Source organism: Abramis brama, assembly GCF_963993115.1.
Source record: "Abramis brama genome assembly, chromosome: 18".
In the NCBI taxonomy this organism is placed as follows: domain Eukaryota; kingdom Metazoa; phylum Chordata; class Actinopteri; order Cypriniformes; family Leuciscidae; genus Abramis; species Abramis brama.
The window spans coordinates 7,073,027-7,092,344 of record NC_139980.1 but is presented as its reverse complement, the minus strand read 5'-3'; the positions used below and the strand labels follow the sequence as shown (position 1 = coordinate 7,092,344).

The 19,318-nt window shown below is 37.5% G+C and overlaps 1 protein-coding gene across 4 annotated transcripts in view; it reads left to right on the top strand.

The window, feature by feature from the left end:
• dpf3 (double PHD fingers 3) overlaps positions 1-19,318 on the top strand; it is a 41,226-nt gene that overhangs the window by 1,003 nt on the left and 20,905 nt on the right. For all 4 annotated transcript variants that reach the window (XM_084091427.1, XM_084091426.1, XM_084091429.1 and 1 more), the window contains exons 2-3: positions 11,892-12,052; positions 16,494-16,601. In XM_084091427.1, coding sequence (XP_083947553.1) covers positions 11,892-12,052; positions 16,494-16,601 — 269 coding nt within the window. The remainder of the gene's footprint in view (positions 1-11,891; positions 12,053-16,493; positions 16,602-19,318) is intronic.

Genomic DNA, 19,318 nt, shown 5'->3' with positions numbered 1-19,318 from the left:
TCGTTTGTTGAAGTGCAGAGCTGCTTTCTCCCATGTGACAGAATTCCAGCTTTTATTAGATTTACATTTATTAGGATTTTAAGGAGGGGTTTGTCCTACTTATTGGCTTTTGTCAGTACCTTTAAGTTAAAATTAGAATAGTCCTGAGGTGAAACCTTACCTTGTAGGATATAGTCTTAAATATTTGATGGAGAAAGAAATGATTTACTTCCAGTATCATGTGTCATGTCTATAATCATTTACCTTGCAATTAATAAAGCAAATACATGTCACCCTTCAAATTTCACATGTGCATTTATGCTATTCCTGTAACATTGTCAGTAGACAAACTGTGGAATATTTGCAGTTCTGCAAGCACTTATAAAAAGAAAAAAAGTTTTAGATATCCATGTTAAAAATAGTTCTAAATTAATAAATACTTGTGCTTTATAACAGATATTGCATGAGTAGAGTAACAATGTTAAATAGTTTTTTTCTTCTTCTTTGGTCATGTCTTATCTTGCAAGTGAAATAGGATTGCATCTGGTGCCTCCTCACCAAAAAAAAAAAACCCGTTGCACGACACCCTTGGATTCACACCAATCTAAATCATAGGTATTTATATGATTCATCTCCATTCAAACTCAAGCTGATTTGTCGATATAAGCGTGTACGCTGAGGGGGATGCACCATCTCTAAATGCTGTGGTGGAGCAGATTAGCAATATCCCAGGATCCCTCAGTACCCATCTGTTCCGATGACTAGCCGCAGAGATGTCAGTGGGCAAGAGACGGAGCCCCATCTGCTCCAGATCATGGACATAAAGCTTCCCTCCCATGTCCCATCCCACCAAAAAGACATCAGGGGGTCACCGCGAGCAGGAAAGGGAGCTGTATACACCTGTCTGAGCACACTCTTGTGTTTTTCCCTCTCCCCACTGCTATTGTTCTAAATACCTTGCTATAAAACAGTAAGCATGTTTACTTAATGTGTTATGAAAGAATTTGTAAATGATGGATTTGGTTAACAAAGACTGTTGCTGGTGAAATTTGGCTGTGATTTTTTCTTCCTCTCTAAATCTCATTATGTAGCCCAGGCAAATAATGTGTTTTTTTGCCTGGTTGTTTGTTCGTCGTGAATGAGATTACTTCCCACCACTGTGAAATACAAGTGTTCTTTTCTACAGAGGAGCAGTCATGTATACCACACCATGCTCAACAGCATTTAGCCTATTCATTTATTAGTGTCTGGAGAGCGGGGTCAGGTGGTTTGCGTTTGTCTCGTCTCATATAAATCGAGGAGGGATACATTGAGGGGTTGAGAATGTGGGGTGTAGGTTAAGGCGTTTGCGGTTGGCTGTTCCCCTCCCCCCATCTTCGTCTGTCTGGATGCATTTCGCTTTCGCATTACAACTGCTCTACAAACACCGTTGAGCCCGAGGTCTTTGTGTGTCCAGGAACAGGGGTTTGTGTTGGGATAGTCTCCACTACACAAAACCCCTATCCTGTTCAGCATTGGTTTCTTTTTGTTTATGTTGAATCTTTTATAAAAATAGACATACATAAAAATATGAAGTAAAAGAACTAAGGAAGGCATATTTTTAATGCCTCTCTTCATTCCATTCCATTATCCATTTGCAAACAGTCTAGAACTCTATTTTTAAATAAATGTTTGCTAGCAAGCCAGACAACTGCACACTCCAGGAGTTCTTCAAGCTCTTCTGGCCTTTCTCTCTTGCTCAAGGCCCTTTCTTTATTCACCGCTGAGGGGTTTCTCTCAGAAAGTGTGCGATATCATGAAAGCGCAGCAGTCTGATGGGGCACCTATGTTTAGCTTCCTCACAGCCTAGATTTTTCTTCAAACTCTTTAAGACTGACTAAAGAGGTTCAGAGCAGAGCTGAATAATTAGGCATTGCATTTCTATTATTGGGTCGCTAATTATTTTCATGTTATGGCCGATAACCTGTAAATGGCTGATATTATTCATTCTATGATTACAAAAAAATGTAACACTAAAAACTAAAATAGTACATTACCATTCTATTCATCAAAGAATATTGAAGAAAATCTATATCATAGTTTCCACAAAGATTTTGGCCCACTCCTCCACACAGATCTTCTCTCGGAGTTTGAGCTCCCTCCAAAGATTCTCTATTGGGTTTAGGTCTGGAGACTGGCTAGGCCACGCCAGAACCTTGATATGCTTCTTACAGAGCCACTCCTTGGTTATCCTGGCTGTGTGCTTCGGGTCATTGTCATGTTGGAAGACCCAGCCTCGACCCATCTTCAATGCTCTAACTGAGGGAAGGAGGTTGTTCCCCAAAATCTATACATGGCCCCGGTCATTCCATGCTTCACAGTAGGGATGGTGTTCTTGGGATGGTACTCATCATTCTTCTTCCTCCAAACACGTTTAGTGGAATTATGACCAAAAAGTTCTATTTTGGTCTCATCTGACCACATGACTTTCTCCCATGACTCCTCTGGATCATCCAAATGGTCATTGGCAAACTTAAGACGGACCTTGACATGTGCTGGTTTAAGCAGGGGAACCTTCCGCGCCATGCATGATTTCAAACCACGACGTCTTAGTGTATTACCAACAGTAACCTTGGAAACGGTGGTCCCAGCTCTTTTCAGGTCATTGACCAGCTCCTCCCGTGTAGTTCTGGGCTGATTTCTCACCTTTCTTAGGATCATTGAGACCCCACGAGGTGAGATCTTGCATGGAGCCCCAGTCCGAGGGAGATTGACAGTCATGTTTAGCTTCTTCCATTTTCTAATGATTGCTCCAACAGTGGACCTTTTTTCACCAAGCTGCTTGGCGATATCCCCGTAGCCCTTTCCAGCCTTGTGGAGGTGTACAATTTTGTCTCTAGTGTCTTTGGACAGCTCTTTGGTCTTGGCCATGTTAGTAGTTGGATTCTTACTGATTGTATGGGGTGGACAGGTGTCTTTATGCAGCTAACGACCTCAAACAGGTGCATGTGGAGGTGGACATTTTAAAGGCAGACTAACAGGTCTTTGAGGGTCAGAATTCTAGCTGATAGACAGGTGTTCAAATACTTATTTGCAGCTGTATCATACAAATAAATAGTTAAAAAATCATACATTGTGATTTCTGGATTTTTTTTTTCACTTACAGTGGACATGCACCTACGATGACAATTTCAGACCCCTCCATGATTTCCAAGTGGGAGAGCTTGCAAAATAGCAGGGTGTTCAAATACTTATTTTCCTCACTGTATCTAAAATCACAGTAAAATAGTTTGGATACAGTTTATGCCATTAAACAAAAATGCAATTAAAGAAGCCTGTAATTAATGATTCAAATTCAATGAAGCTAAATTGTTAAATGCCTAAATTCTATCTCTAGATGATCAATGCTTTTTTGGTATGCAAACGTAGCCCAATAATTACTGGTCAAATGGATTAACAGGCATGTAATGAGTGAATGTGGTGCACTCGGTGCCCTGGGTGTTCAGAAAGAGAGAGAGAGGGATAGAGAGACTGGAGCTTCTGTTTCCAGCCTCTTCATCTCCCCATAGACATACAGAAAAGAGCCTGACTGTGATGGATCACTCTCTCTCTTCACACGACTCACTGTGGAGGGCAAATCCCTATTCATATCAGCACCTCTCTACCCTCCGGTGCTACAGACTATATTAAATTACCCATATGATCACATAAAATTATTATTACATTTGGATAGGGGGTTTACTTTGAAGTGAGAGATTTTGGAGAGGTTTAAAGCTGGGGCATTTCTGTGCCTGTAGCAGGCTGATCATTTCCTGACTGCCATTGGTCAGTGAACAGAAAGCCCCACCCCAAATTAGCACCATTGGTTGAGCCAAATGTTTCTGTGTTGGGCATGTTGGGATGTATTTTGGGCTGGGATGGTACTTTAACATACAAACTGGCACACTGGAGATCTGTACGTGGTATATTTTTAATGTAGTGAGATTTGTCAACGAGTAGGTGGTTTGAACAAGGCAGCCATGATGGTTTGTTGTTGTTTTTTTCAAATCTGATACAGCGTTTTAGTTCAATCAAATCTTGTTTGCTTGCACTGATGAAAAGCTTCCTTAGGAAGCGCTTTGAGACAAGACATCTCTGTGCCGGCCTGTTAACTAATGAAAGCTTAATCACATTTGGAGGGCCAGTTGACAAAGCACGTGTCTAATTTAAATGCAGTGCTGATTATCACGGCGGTATGCATATGTATTTTAAAATGAACAACAATTCTCTGAGCAACGCCTACCTAAGCCAATGATTATTCATGGACACCTGTCCTGAGAGACCATTCTGATTAAATCAAACTAAAGGGGTCATTTAAATATGAAAGACATCTTCTCCATCCTTATGAAGTGTGGCTATGTTCCTTTGAGACACAAAGGAGACGCCCCTGTTGTTGAAGTAATATGAATGTAGACGCTGGCTCTGCTGAGTAAAGGGGCCTCCAGCCTCTGAGTTACACACAGAACTGTGAATGAGCTGCAGATCTGCTGTTGAATAAAGAAGAGGTTTTCATTTCCTAAGAGCAGCCCAGGCACAAAGCACATGGCTCAGTGCAGAAGTTTCATTTACAGTAGTCATAGAGGCTGAAGCAGGCTGACAGATAAACGCTTGTTTGCAAATTCCTTTGAATTGGACGTGTGAAAAACATAATTTTTTTAAGTAAAGTTCAAGTATATTTTTAAGAATGTACTTTATGTAGTTAGTATACTAATATCAATGTACTAAAAGTATACTGGTGTACTGTTTCAATACTACTTGGGACTAAATTGGCCCACTTTTTAGTGTATAAAAGTATTCTTTTAAGTATACTTTAAGTGTGACAGTAGTAAACTTTGAGTACACAACTAGTTTGCAACTAAGTTTTTCATTTGGACTGGAACTATACTACAAGTGAACTTATACTGATAGTTTATACTTGTTAGTATATAGTATATACTTGATAGTTAATAGCAATTTTTTTGTTTTGTTTATGAAAGCACACTTTGAAGTAAACTCTCAGTAAACAACTAGTAGTTTAGTACCGTGAAGTTTTCTTTAAGTGAACATAACATCATACTTATAGTTTACTATTTATATGTTATTTTTGCATTTTAAGTATACTGTATGTTCCTATTTATACTTTTTTTATAGGCTACTTGAAATATACCTACCTTTAACTGTACTAAAACATTTTATTCTAGTTTCATGCATCTTTTTTTATCAACACTTGAATGTGGCTAAGTTTAATTTAAAAAAGCAACATTTTAAACAAAAAGCTGAGAAAATAAAAATTTTTGTCAAAGACTATGCTCGGATCGGATTCAGTACGATGATCAAAACATAGAGGTTCAACATTCATGGGTTCAACATTTCATTCAGTAACAGTTCATTCAGTTCATTCATTTTGAACTTATGTGCTGTTTAAAGGGACACCAGGCAAGTCTGAGTGTTTTTTCTCTACGAAGCTCCCCCTAGTGTCTGGTAGTAAATGCTTTCAAACACTCCGTCATAAAAACGAACTGTTGTCCCTCCCCCCCTCGCCATGAGCAACCCAGCTGATCAGCTGTCAACCCAGCTGAGCAGAGGAACAGGCTATTTCAAAACCAGTTAGGTCTACCGAGGCAAGTAAAGCAATATTTTCTTTCCAACTGATGGCGATTTTTTTTTATTTTATTTTTTTTATTGTGTTGTCATGCATACTATTATTTTTACCAGGAATGAACGATATGAACGATGCGAACTACTGCTTTGGTGTTTGTTTGTTTTTGGGAGAATGGGCATGAGCATATATATATATATATATGTATATATATATATTTCGGAGGCTAATATTAGTCTAAAGTTATATTAGTAAGGTCTATAAGTTAATCTGGTAGAATGACGGTTTACCTTTGCTTGTCTAAGAAAACATCAGAACGTTTTTTCTAGCTCGATCATGATATGTGCAACATGTTTATTGCCTATTATCAGACGCGTTGACTTAGTGACATAAAATAAAAGTGTAAGTTACACAAATAAAACCGACAGAGGAACGGCCAAACAACTACAGAAATCAAACGTGTTTGTTAATGATAATGCTAACATCAAAGTTATAGTATCTAGCGTACTAGTAAGCCCGTAACAGGCAGCGATCATAATAAAAACCTTTACAGACAATAGCAAACATCCTGAGGTCGCAATTACTTGAAATTTAAATATTAAACACAGTTTATTCCAAAGATACTTACAAGTGCAACAGCAGGATCAGCATCCGTTTTGCAGGCTTCTGTTTCTCTCAGTTCTCCCCATTCTGAAAAAGCCGGTCCGATATTTACTCGAGTCTGACTTCTTGCTCGGTCAGTCTCCCGTTTCCTCTTTCATTGGTCCTCCGACAAAGATTTCCTAGCTTTCTGCATCTTTTTTACAGCCTCAGCCATAACTCAATCTATCGTTGCCCTTTGCTTATAGCTAGCCGGTGCTTGAATGGGGGCGTGTACGTGTGCAGTGCCGTCAAGCAATTCGTTACATCGCGAGATCTGATATCACGCGATACTTCCTGACGCCGACCCGCCGGCCCAAAGTTGCAAGTGAGTTTTTTCCGCTCTCGGGCACCAGGGGGGTGCGAAACCACCACCATTCAACTCGAAATAAGTAATATAACCATTCCACTGACTCCAAAGCTGTTCAGTTAAGGTTAAAAAGTTACCTAGAGCACCTTTAATGCTTGACCGTATACTGTATAGAAAACACTGATAGCCTGAAAATTCAGCCAATGGTGGGGAAAGAGTAAAGTAGATTTGAAGTGAATTCCTAAGGACTGCACAGCTAATTTTCTTTGCTCTACTGCTCTACCTCTCAGCGAGAAGAATTTTTTTTGCTGCTTTTGCCAGCAGTGTAGTCAAGAAGTTTGTCATTTATATATGATGTCTTTTTCTCAATCGGTTATTGAGTGAACCAATCAGTGCCACTATTCATTTTCAAGTGAGAGACACATTTTACATTTAAACATATAGCCCAAATCCAAAATTAGATAGTTTGCATAAAATAATGACAATAGTAATAATTGAAAAAGAGAGCAGCAACAACAACAATGACAAAAAAATACATAATGATAATTCAATATTAAATATACTATTATGTATTAAATATACATAAATTAAATAATAGCCTATCATAAATAAATAACAAGAATAGTTATTATAATTATTAAGTAGATAATAATGTTTTTATATTTCAGTATAGTTATTTATTGCTATTGTGTCAACATAAAAAAATAAAATAAGTTCTTAATAATTATTATTATTTTTAAAAATAAATAATTTAATATTAAATATACTAGTGAGCATGAAATAAATATACATTAAATATACATAAATACATAATTATAACAGTTGTTATTATTATTCATATTATTAAAGAAAAGAAAAAAGGTAATCATGCTTAAATTGTTGCAGTATAATGATTATTTATTTATTAAATTAAAATAATATTATATAAAATAAGTTTTGCATGTTGTTTATCAGACACTTAATCAAGCCATTACACAATCTGTTGCTGTTTCCTTTTCAATTCATCATGAATTTGCAGGCCTTTTGCTCTGGTCTACATCTTTAAAACCTCTCTCAGCTTACAAAAGAATTGATATCCACACAATGCTCTGTTAGCTCAATGTTTATTCCAAAACATTCCAGTGTCATATCATCCCACAATTCTGGTGAGCTCATATACACTGTGAGAAGACCAGTTATAATTACCTTTCACTTTCAAAATTTTAAGAATATTACTTGAGCAAAGTCACATTTCTGTTTCCTGCCCACAACATGTATCATCTATAGAAGCGACTGCTCTTGGGGTTTTGAAAATCAAATAGATTTAATAGACATCCCTTCTATTCTACCCAGTCCATAACTAATCGACCTTAAAAGAGTGAAGATCTCAACGACCTTCAAGCACCGTGCCTCCAGGGAGGTGGCAGAGAGAATACGTGTCTCCCAACACGCCAGTCTAACTGTTTACATAACTGCTCCAGTCTGTTGACCAGAGTCCTTGCCTTGAGTGTAATACGGGAGGCCGTTTATAGTAAAGGTTTTGTATGGGGGAGGGAGGCTGTATGAAGCACGGTGCTCTTTCCTTAAGATGGTGCTGAGAGACACCATCATCATCAGCCGCTCATTGGTAAGCACTTGTCATCTCTAGGGGCTGTTATGTTTTTGTTTAAGGTGCTGAAAAGTAGTTATAGATCGACTCTGAGAGGGAACTTGAGTCGAGAGCCATCAGGGGCGTTTAGTCCAGTGGAGCATGCTGATGATTATGGTGATAGCGGCTCTCGCGCAGGTCGTGGGCGCTCTAATGCGGGCCTCTGTCACTGCAACTTACATAATGACTCCTGCAGTCTCCAGCTGATAGCACAGGCATTTCGTTTCAGGGAAATAAGCACAGGAAGCCCAGGAAAGAGTGCGGTAGAGGAGCAGGATAGTGAATGCTGGAGGAAAGATGTAATCTGGAGATTTTCAATGACAAGAGAAGAATCAAGCAGATTATTTCATAATTCATCGGCTGATCTGGGAGATATTGTTCTCAGTGTCTTCTGGGTAGAGACTGAAAGCATAAGGAATTGAATGATTCTGGTTTCTATTTTGATTTCATATAATATAAAGATGAATAGTTCATTTTTAGGCAACAGAACAATAACATACATATTTATTCCATTAAAGCTACACTATGTAGGATTTTCTCCCATCTAGCGGTGAAATTGTTTATGACTACCAACTGAATATTACTTTCTAGCCCCTCCCATTCCGAGGGCGTTTTAACGTTTTAACGCGAAAGGCGAAGCTTGAATTTCCAGGTATGTCCCTCTTTGGCTAATGTATTTTCAAGATGGAGGCGCAACATGGCTGCCGCCATTCGAGCGACTCGATCGTATGTATTCTAAATGGCCGATTTTACGCTTACGAGAATACTTTATTAGTTGGTAGAAGTAATTACACATTAATGAGCACATATCATTTTGAAAGAACAAAGTTTTTTTTGCTAAGAATTAACTTAAAAAATTACACAGTGTAGCTTTAAGAAACTGTTATCTCTCCTAAACACATACTTTGTACAATGTGCATACATAATCAGTATGACATGTCAAATGTGACAAAGGAAAAAGTAAAAAAATGCTAATTTCTGTCATCATTTACTCCCTTCATTTTGTTGTAAATCTCTATGACTTCCTTTCTTCTGTGGAACAGAGGAATGTTTGGATGAAAATAGCTGAAACTATTAAAGTCAATGGGGACCAAAATAGGGGTGTTGCATGCAGTATATCGGTACTGACGATATCCGTGATATTTAAAAAATATACAGAGATTTTTTGATAATACTATGCATACAATAATATTGTAAATAACTACAAGGGTTGACCCTCCTCCAACATAGTGGGTGGTGGTATTGCACCTTAGCACTTGTTGCCACAAGTCATAAAACATAATTTGTAGCTACTACTGTACTGCCACACAAAATCATATCTGATGGCAGAAAACATTTAGCTCGCCACTGTGAGAGTTTTTTTAATTCTGTAAATAGACAGGGTGTTGCAGGAAGTGCTTTTGTAGAGTTATGGTTACAAACTCACTCTCTGCCTCCATACACTCTATTTGTGATTCAATGGCCAAAAAAAAGGAAAACACAAAAATAAACACAGTTAAAGATGATTTTCACAGATAGCATTATTATTTCTTCAGAATTTGTATAGATATCACAATAATATCCTTATTGTGAATTATTTTAGCCAGGATAATTGTGTGGAGAAAATCTGATATAAGTGACAGTCTTAGTTCAAAACAACATTGGATCCGACTGACTTTCATTGTGTGGACAATTTATTTATTTTTTAAATATGTATTGGGTGTGTTACACAGAAGAAAGAAAGTCATACATATTTACAATTGATTTTTTAGTTAAAACGGAACTGGTTATTTTTAAGAACTTGTTCTTGATTCTCAAACCTACTTTTGGGGTTAAACTATGCTATCAAATGTTAGTTGTCTCAGTTGTCTCTCTCAGACCTTTGCTTTTCATACCTGCCTGCTCTTTTTCTCTCCTGCTCCCTCCAAACACTGAGGCTCTTTGTGTCACTATGCTGGGTTGGAAATTTGGAATACTCCTCTTTGTCCAGCCCAGCATTCCTCACATATCTGTGTATCCTCTAGTCCAGAGAAGAGTGATCTAATCAAAACAGGAGGCAGTTATGGGGAGAGAAGCCATGCAGGCTGGCTCAGGTCCAGTGTATCTTCTGTCTTTAAATATGGAAGTTGGTAGTCGTGTTTCAATGACTTATTTTGATAGGGAATAACATGGATGACAATGTAAGCATTTCTTTGTGCAATTGAGACTGTGCTTATAACTAAAAGTGCATGACTCTCAAACAGTCGGTGGGAAACTGAATTGTGAAAAGAAAGCATGACCCAGAGGCTCGACAGCACAAAACACAAGCTTGCTTTGAAACTGTATTGATGTACAATGGTATTAGCCAACAAAAATAGCCCTGTATTACAGACTCTTTAAAGGTGCCCTAGAATTTGAAATTGAATTTATCTTGGCATAGTTAAATAACAAGAGTTCAGTACATGGACATGACATACAGTGAGTCTCAAACACCATCGTTTTCTCCTTCTTATTTAAATCTCGTTTTTGAAAAACACCCCTGAAAACCCCCAAAAATTTGCATATGCCAGCCCATGTTCAAGGCCAGGCGGAATAATTTTTCTTCGAGAGACATCATGGCTTGCAAACGAGCGAAGCATGGCAGTTGCTCAGTGTTTGGATGTACAAATGAACACAAAGGTATTTTTTTAGTTCCTTCATCCGAGCCTCTGAAGAACCAGTGGGTTATGTGAATGTCTGATGTGTAATTGTTCAAGTTCAGACAGATAATCTTTCTCTCAAAGTCGTTCAATATTGTTTATGCATCAGTAAATCAAGCCAGTGACTAAACGATCAACTTCACGTCGTTTCTCTTGGTAGGATGAAAATAATCTTACTTAAACTGTGATTAATATACAGATAGCGATCAAAGAACAATCCCTTTCCAGTCGCCCAAGCTGTCAATCACACAGCGCGAGTTTATCTGGACACTTGCCAAAACTCGTTATGAAATCAATGACGCTGTTACGCTGCACAACGAAGCTCTTACTGTATTTACCTCATGTTTGCATTGGTGAAATCATTAGTGAGAGCGCAGAAACTGCGTTGCAATGATAAGATCTTCATTCACGTGATCAACAGGCTTACACTGAAGTCTCACAGCAGCCAATCACAGCAGTGGGCGTTTACACTGAAGTCTCACAGCAGCCAATCACAGCAGTGGGCGTTTACACTGAAGTCTCACAGCAGACACGCCCCTTCAAACAGAGCGTTCAAATCAGAGGCTAAAATCAGGCTAGGAAAAATGCCTTTTATTTCTAAATTATAACAAAGTTTGATATTTGACAATATTAAAAACATACTAACATTATAAGGGCACCCCAGGAAACATTCTAAAATAATAAAATAATCCATACAATGGGACCTTTAAAACTTTAAAACAGCTCCATAGTCTGACTAATGTATGAGGGTGAATGTGATTTCACCAAGGACAACATCTTTGTTGATCCTGGAACAACATTCCAATCAACCAATCAGATTTGAGGGACATGTTTACAGTTTATGTCAAGTTTAGGCTTACAGTCAGGGTTGGGTCATTTCCCTCTGATTTTAAAGATAACTTATGGGTACATTTAGAGGTAGGGATAGGGTTAGGACTACATTTTCAGGCAGGAATGTTGTTCCAGGATCAACAAAATACATGTCTTACTTTGCATTTTGGGTACTAGTAATTATTAGTTGAAGGTGGCACTGACATGGTTTATGCTAAAACCAGGATTCCTCACCAAATGTGTCTTCCTCAGGCTCGGGGACCAGTTCTACAGGGAGGCCATTGAGCACTGCCGCAGCTACAATGCCCGCTTGTGTGCGGAGCGCAGTGTACGCATGCCCTTCCTGGACTCTCAGACGGGCGTAGCTCAGAACAACTGTTACATCTGGATGGAGAAGCGGCACCGAGGGCCAGGTAGCACGTTCTACAAGCATAATATTCATTTGATTAAAGAGTTCATACAACATTTTCATTATTAATATCCCTTCATGATGTTCCAAACATGTATGCTGTTATTTTGTCTGTGGAACAGAAAAGGAACATTTTTGAAAAATCTTTACAAAACAGTGGTCTTTTCAATATAATGAATAAATAAAAGTGGTCATATAATCCTATAAGTAAAATATAATATTATGTTATAATGTTTATTAATATTATTATTATTTATTTAATAAAATGTATTGTAAAAAAATCATATACAATACTTATATTTATAATATATAAAATATATATAATATTTATTATATAATATTATAAGGTATATAAACCATATGTATGATTTTTGCTGTAATAAATAAATAAATAAACAGTCACTGATAATTCTACGTAAGGATTCTTCAAAATATCAAATCAAATATTCTGCTTCACAGAAGAAAGTCAGTTATACAAGACTGGGATGACATGAGGGTGAGTAAATTATATTTTAGGTGAACTATCCTTTTAATGAAGAGATGGGGTGTGCTAGCATAAATTAGCGATATTTCGCTTATATTCAGGGTTCCCGCGGGGTCTTAAAAAGTATTAAATTCTGAACTTTAAATTTAAGGCCTTAAAACGTCTTAAAAACAGGCAGATTTTCATCCGCGGTCTTAAAGGAGAAGTTCACTTTCAAAAAAACTTTTGCTGATAATTTACTCACCCCCATGTCATCCAAGATGTCCATGTCTTTCTTTCTTCAGTCGCAAAGAAATTAAGGTTTTTGATGAAAACATTCCAGGATTTCCCCCCATGTAATGGATTCTATTGGGACCCAAACGGTAGAAGGTCCAAATGACAGTTTAAGTGCAGCTTCAAAGGGCTTTAAACGATACCAGACGATGAATAAGGGTCTTATCTAGCGAAACGATCGGTCATTTCCAAAATAAATAAAAAAGTTTAAGTTTTATAAGCACAAATGTTCGCCTTGCTCTGTTCTGTGATGCGCGTTCGTGACGTCACGTAATACGCAATTACGTTGAAAAGGTCACGCTTGAAAAATTTCTGTCCTGAAGAAAATGTTCTTTTTGGCTTTTTAATATTAAAACACCCAGGATACGCACACGAAATGGGCATTTTAAACGATAAACTGACACAAATACATTTGAAAATGTGTATATGGTCCTCCTTCCGCACATTTGTAAACACGTCAAGTGTGACCTTTTCAACGTAATTGCGTATTACGTGACGTCTTCAACGCGCATCACAGAACAGAGCAAGGCGAGCGTTTGTGCTTATAAAACTTAAACTTTTTTATTTATTTTGGAAATGACCGATCGTTTCGCTAGATAAGACCCTTATTCATCGTCTGGTATCGTTTAAAGCCCTTTGAAGCTGCACTTAAACTGTCATTTGGACCTTCTACCGTTTGGGTCCCAATAGAATCCATTACATGGGGGGAAATCCTGGAATGTTTTCATCAAAAACCTTAATTTCTTTGCGACTGAAGAAAGAAAGACATGGACATCTTGGATGACATGGGGGTGAGTAAATTATCAGCAAAAGTTTTTTTGAAAGTGAACTTCTCCTTTAAATTTCATTTAGTCAGGCTTTAAAAAAGATTTTACCCTCGTTCATTTCCAGAAACGCTGGCCGCAGAAAGTTATTACAAAGTAGCAAAAAAGTATGGAAGTCGCTCGCCAAGAGGCAGTTCACATATCGCGTCTTTTTCGCGCTCAAGTTCATTCAAATGTAGGCGCGCGCGCTCGTTTTTTTCCAGGCGCAGCGACATGAAAAAAGACATGAAGGATGCGGGTACACCCAAACACTACGGGTGTTTTTCTCTCCTCTGTAAATAAATCTTGTAACAGAGCTGCAGCAAGCGTTTTTCGGCGCTGGAAATCCATAGCCACTAAAACTTTTTTTGTCATTGTGGAGAGCGCAGTGCATAGTTGCATAGCAACGACAGACACCACGGGAAAATCTGACCGAATTTTACTATTAATAATAAAAGTGACCGAATTTTACTTTTAATAATAAAAGATAAGCTAAAGTGTATTGTAAATGTCAGTAAATCATTTTTTATAAAAAGAATAAGTCAAAAAAGATAAATTAAAGTCTGAAATATGTGAGGTTTATCTTTTTATAGAAACCTTTTTTGTCAACTTTATTTGAACTTGTACATGTTAGTATATAACATGTTGCAAGACACTTTTAAAATCTGGCTATCATTTTTAATCGTATTATTTTAATGTTTATGTTAGTGCGTATTGTTGCTAATTTTATTTGTTATTTGCTGTTTTTCGACATAAAACTTGGTGAATTGATTTCATTGTGTAGTATTAGTACTTTTTGAACAGGATTCTGTGATAACAGTGATAATTTTTGCCACTATAATAATTAAATGAAATGTTCATGCCATTTCATCTCTAGTTATGATCAACTAAAATCAACTAATTATGTGTTTTTTACAGTAAGCCTATAATATGCAAAGTACAATTTTCTATAAAAAAAATTATATCTGATTCTGTTCTTTTCTCTGACACGCGTTGTTGGGTCTGGAAGGTTACTAATGTGATTGCTTTATCTGTAAATTAAGTTAAAGCTTTTTCAATTACTGAATGTAAAGTGCTGTCGTCTGGAGATGCCGTCATGTAACCAAATGTTTAAAATTGGTGTCATATCCAGTCGTTCCACAATTTTTTTTATCTCACCACAGGCATTTGCATTTGGATAAGTTGGACTTTGGCACTGTACACATTCATCTAAACCTCAATTTTAATTTCACTTAAAAAAGCAGCTTGATTTAAGGATAAAGACTGGCACATTTTGTTTTAAAGCAGATGGCACAGGGAGTGCAAATAATACGTGTTGATGAGCGTTTATACTGTGTTCTAGTGTTTAGGAAATAGCAGGTTTCCGCTTGTCACATGTTAAACAATGCAATAGACTATTCAATGTAATGAGGCAGAAGTTTGCATTAGGGTTCTGTCTCTAGTCACACAGCATTCCTTTTCTTATTATCTGACTAAAACAGCCAATATCTAGACATACAGATGCCAAAGGGAACAATATGCCTGCCGAGAACCGGACACAAATAGAGTCAGCGTCTCGCAACTAAAAGCTCCATAGCCACACCCTACACTTTGTGGTAGACCAGTGTTTATTACATGTTTTTTATTCTGGGTTTCTCTCTCTCTCTATTCCTCTATTTTACCATGTGACCATGTGCCTCACACATATGTAAATGCATTGTGTGTTATGGGCCAATCAGAGAGAATGACTCTGTCAACACCCCTGATGCCAGTGTTTTTGTTTTAAGATGTTTCATTAAAATTCTTGTGTTTAAATCCCTGTCTGGAAAAGATTAGTTTTGTGTTTCTCAGGATGATACCTGTAAAATGAAATTTGTATGGCTTCGCTCGCTGTTAAAAAATGTGTTTGAATGACAATTTACCTACAGTAGGCAAGCAAACCGTCATCCTATGTATGCATGATTTATTTTTTTTATCACATTGCTAGTCACATGGCTGAGAGTATAGTGAGTATAGTCCTAAATAAAATCGAAATGATAATATTTGCATATAAACCTTAAAATAGTTTTTTTTTCTATACATTTCAGCAGATTTTAGTCTTTCTCGTTGTAAAAATATCCACAAAATCTGGCATGCCGTTAAACCACAAATAAACTAGTATTTGTAAATGTAAATGTATAAAATACACATTTACATACACTGCCATTCAAAAGTTTGGGATTTTTCATTTAGGATGCATTAAATTAAAAAAGTGACAGTAAAGACATGTATAATGTTACTTTATTTCAAATAAAATCTGTTATTTTGAACTTTAGATTTATCAAAGAATCCAGAAAATATGTTTCATGCTTTCCACAAAATTATTTGGCATATTTATAATTTAGCACCCGAGCCACTTAGCAAATTTATTCAAATACAGAACAGCAAAAGAGTTACCAGAAGCACCACAAATCATAACTGTACAACACCTTACTGCAGGACAAGCTTCGCACAGACAGCCTTTTCTGTTAAGAGCTGTAAACTCTGGAATTCGTTACCATCTGACATTAAGACCATATCTGACTTCCAGGCTTCAGTTGTGGCTAAAGACAAACCAAAACTGTAGCCATTTTTGAATATGGTCATTTTTTTTGTTTGAAGAAATGTGAATGTTTTAATGTTCTTTTGTTAAAATGGCCCGTTTCAAAAGTTTATGCAATTTGTGCATTTTCCCCTATTTAAGGGCATTTGAACCTCCATAACATCCACACAATAGATCCTAATTTGTATTTTTACATGAAATCACATATATCCTCTGTTAATCATAACCTAAACATTCTGTACAAAACGAATCCCGTCCAAAGAATGTTTTTGTAAAGAATGTGTGTAAGAGCCTATTCAAACCATGCTACTTTCTGTGTTTGCAGGGTTGGCGGCAGGTCAGATGTACACCTACCCAGCGCGTTGCTGGAGAAAGAAGAGGCGACTTCACCCACCACTAGACCCTCAGCTTCGCCTTTGTGAACTCAGACTTGGTGAGATCATGATTGTGGCTAATTGTGTCATTTTTCTTATGCTTACATTTTAATTTTGAATTCTTTATTTCTGCTCTTTTCTCTCTCCGCCCTTGCTTCTTTGCTCTGAGGTCATTCAGAGGCTGTAGAGCTGGCCCATCTGGGTCTCATTATCCTTCTCTGTCTCTATGTGTGCCCTGATCAGGCCCCTTTAATCATTTGGCCATGCAGCATTAGAATGTAAGTCTAGGGGACTGGTGTGTGTGTGTGTGTTTGGGGGGGCTACAGAAGGGCTTGAGGAACTAGATAAAGGCCTTGTCTGTATCAACAAGAAAGCCACTCTATTATTTTCTTAGCTGTCACTGAAAATACAATAGCAGTAAAGCAATACAAGAACCACTGACCTTCGCTTGGAGCTCAGCCAGCAGTTCAGCAAAAAACAGTGACTAAAACTGATTTAGGCATCAAGTTGTGTGTGATAATGCAGATATCAGGTTTTGAATGACAGAGCTAGCTAACTCCTACAAAGTGTAACGCTGGAACAGCAATTAAGCCCCTCCAAAACACCTCTCAAGTCACATGACTGCTCTCCTGACACATTTGGCATCACGAATATATATATGATGCATTGAAAGTTCTGTCATTATTTACATCCTCACATTGTTCAGTTCCTATATGACTTTCTTTCTTCTGTGTTCCTGCTGTATACAAGTATTAATTTCTTCAACAACAACAATAACAACAACAAAAAAACTGACCCCAAACTTTTGAACTATAGTGTACTTGTTTGCAGTTAATGCAGGTATTGGGACTGGAGCTTTCAAGCTTCAAAAAAGATGTAAAAGCACCATAAAATATTCTATACACTGTATTCAATGTTGCATGGTAGGAAGAACGTCAAACAGGTTTGGACATTCAACATGCAGAAAAGTAAATAATGACACAATTTTCATTTTTGAGTAAACTATCCCTCTAAGTTATGTGTTTTCCAGAGTCCTGGAATTGTAATATTTACGCGTATAGAGAGGCATAATTCTGGTCTGTTACAGGCAGCAGGGCATCCTGTCTGAAATGTGTTTGTGTTGTACATTTCTGGGTGCTCAGCCACTGTAAACAGGTTTGGTGTCCAAAATCCCATCCAAGTCTGGTTCATGATGACAAGCAAGCAAGTGTGATTCCAATGTAAATCTTCATATGCAGTCTTTTTCTCCACAGCAGATGTGGCATGTACAACAGTCTCTAATTCAATAAACTGATTCAATTAGACTATTTTGTCTGCAACAACACAAAATAGCTGCATCTCAGCAAACTGATATATTCATTATGCTCTGCATTTGCCATTTGAAACAGGCTCCTCTGAATTATCTTGCTAAATTCTTAATTAAAAGCAGTACATACTCTTTCCAGTTAGTGCATGCTTTTTCGGTCCCAATGGCATGCATACATATCACAGTGCTGCATTTTATATTGCAATGATTAAAACCTTATGATTTGTGTCTGTAGACATCAACCTCTCTTAGCCTCTTGTTCATGATTGGCAGCTGGAAATGGGGGATGGGAGGCTGCAATCAGCCCCTGACTGGCAGTCTGCGCTATTTACACCTCCTCTCCCAGGGGAAGAGTGTGTCTCGACTCAATCAGACACAAAGAGAATAAAGACAAGGACAGAGATTGATATAAACATTCTCAATCATGTACATTCATTTAACAGGTTAAAGGAAAGGAGTAAGAACATCTGGGGGCGAGCACATGATATGGCCACTGCTTGTGGGAGCAGATTATAGATCAGAACACAGTTCGAATGATGTGTCAGATCTAAGGGTGTATTTCTTTCAGCTCCCTAGTTCACTAGTAGTGCATTAGTAAGTGCACTTTCCAGGGAGTCAGACATTTCTAAGGCTGCCCATGGTTCCACTGCACTGAAACATTCCCTCCCTACCTAGACATTCCCAGAATGTACTGTAACAACCCCTGAACATCAGATGAAGAGGGAAAGCTTGTAAGCCAGTAAAAAGGTATTGGAGTTATTAAAAGAAGACTAAAATTAACAAATTTTTTGGTTCTTAAACACTACTGTTTAAAAGTGTGAGGTCAGATTTATTTCCAATTAATACTTTTATTCAGCAACGGTGCATTAAATGACAATAAATACATGTATAATGTTGCATAAAGATTTCCATTTCAAATAAATGCTGTTCTTTTGACATTTTAATTAATCAAAGAATCCTGAAAAAAAATATTTCCACAGAAATATTAAGCAGCACAACCATTGTCAACTATGATAATTGTTTTGCTTTATTAAAAAATGCAAAACAAGCACATATGTCTTAATGGCACTGTACATTTTAACATCTAACAGCAAAAGCATGATGCATATACAGCATTTTCAATTTCAGCTACGTGTGAATGCATGACCTTGAGTCATGAGTGTCCCAATGTTTAGTGGATCCAGGCCCCTGCTAGTGCCCGTTAGTATTCAAGAAATACCGATTCACGTCATAAAGATCTAGGGAGTGAAATGAGACACAGCCAATGACTACACTATTTATTTTCTTGCCTTCTCCTCCACACACACACATCCTTTATTTTATCTTCAACACCTGGAGCTTTTCACCTTTAATGAGCCTTGAAAAGCTATCCACGCTATAAAAATGTATTGATGGCTTGTGTATCCAAGAAAGCTACCCAAACTGATGTTGGCAAACACACAGATTGCACAATCTGTCTGCCTGTGTGAA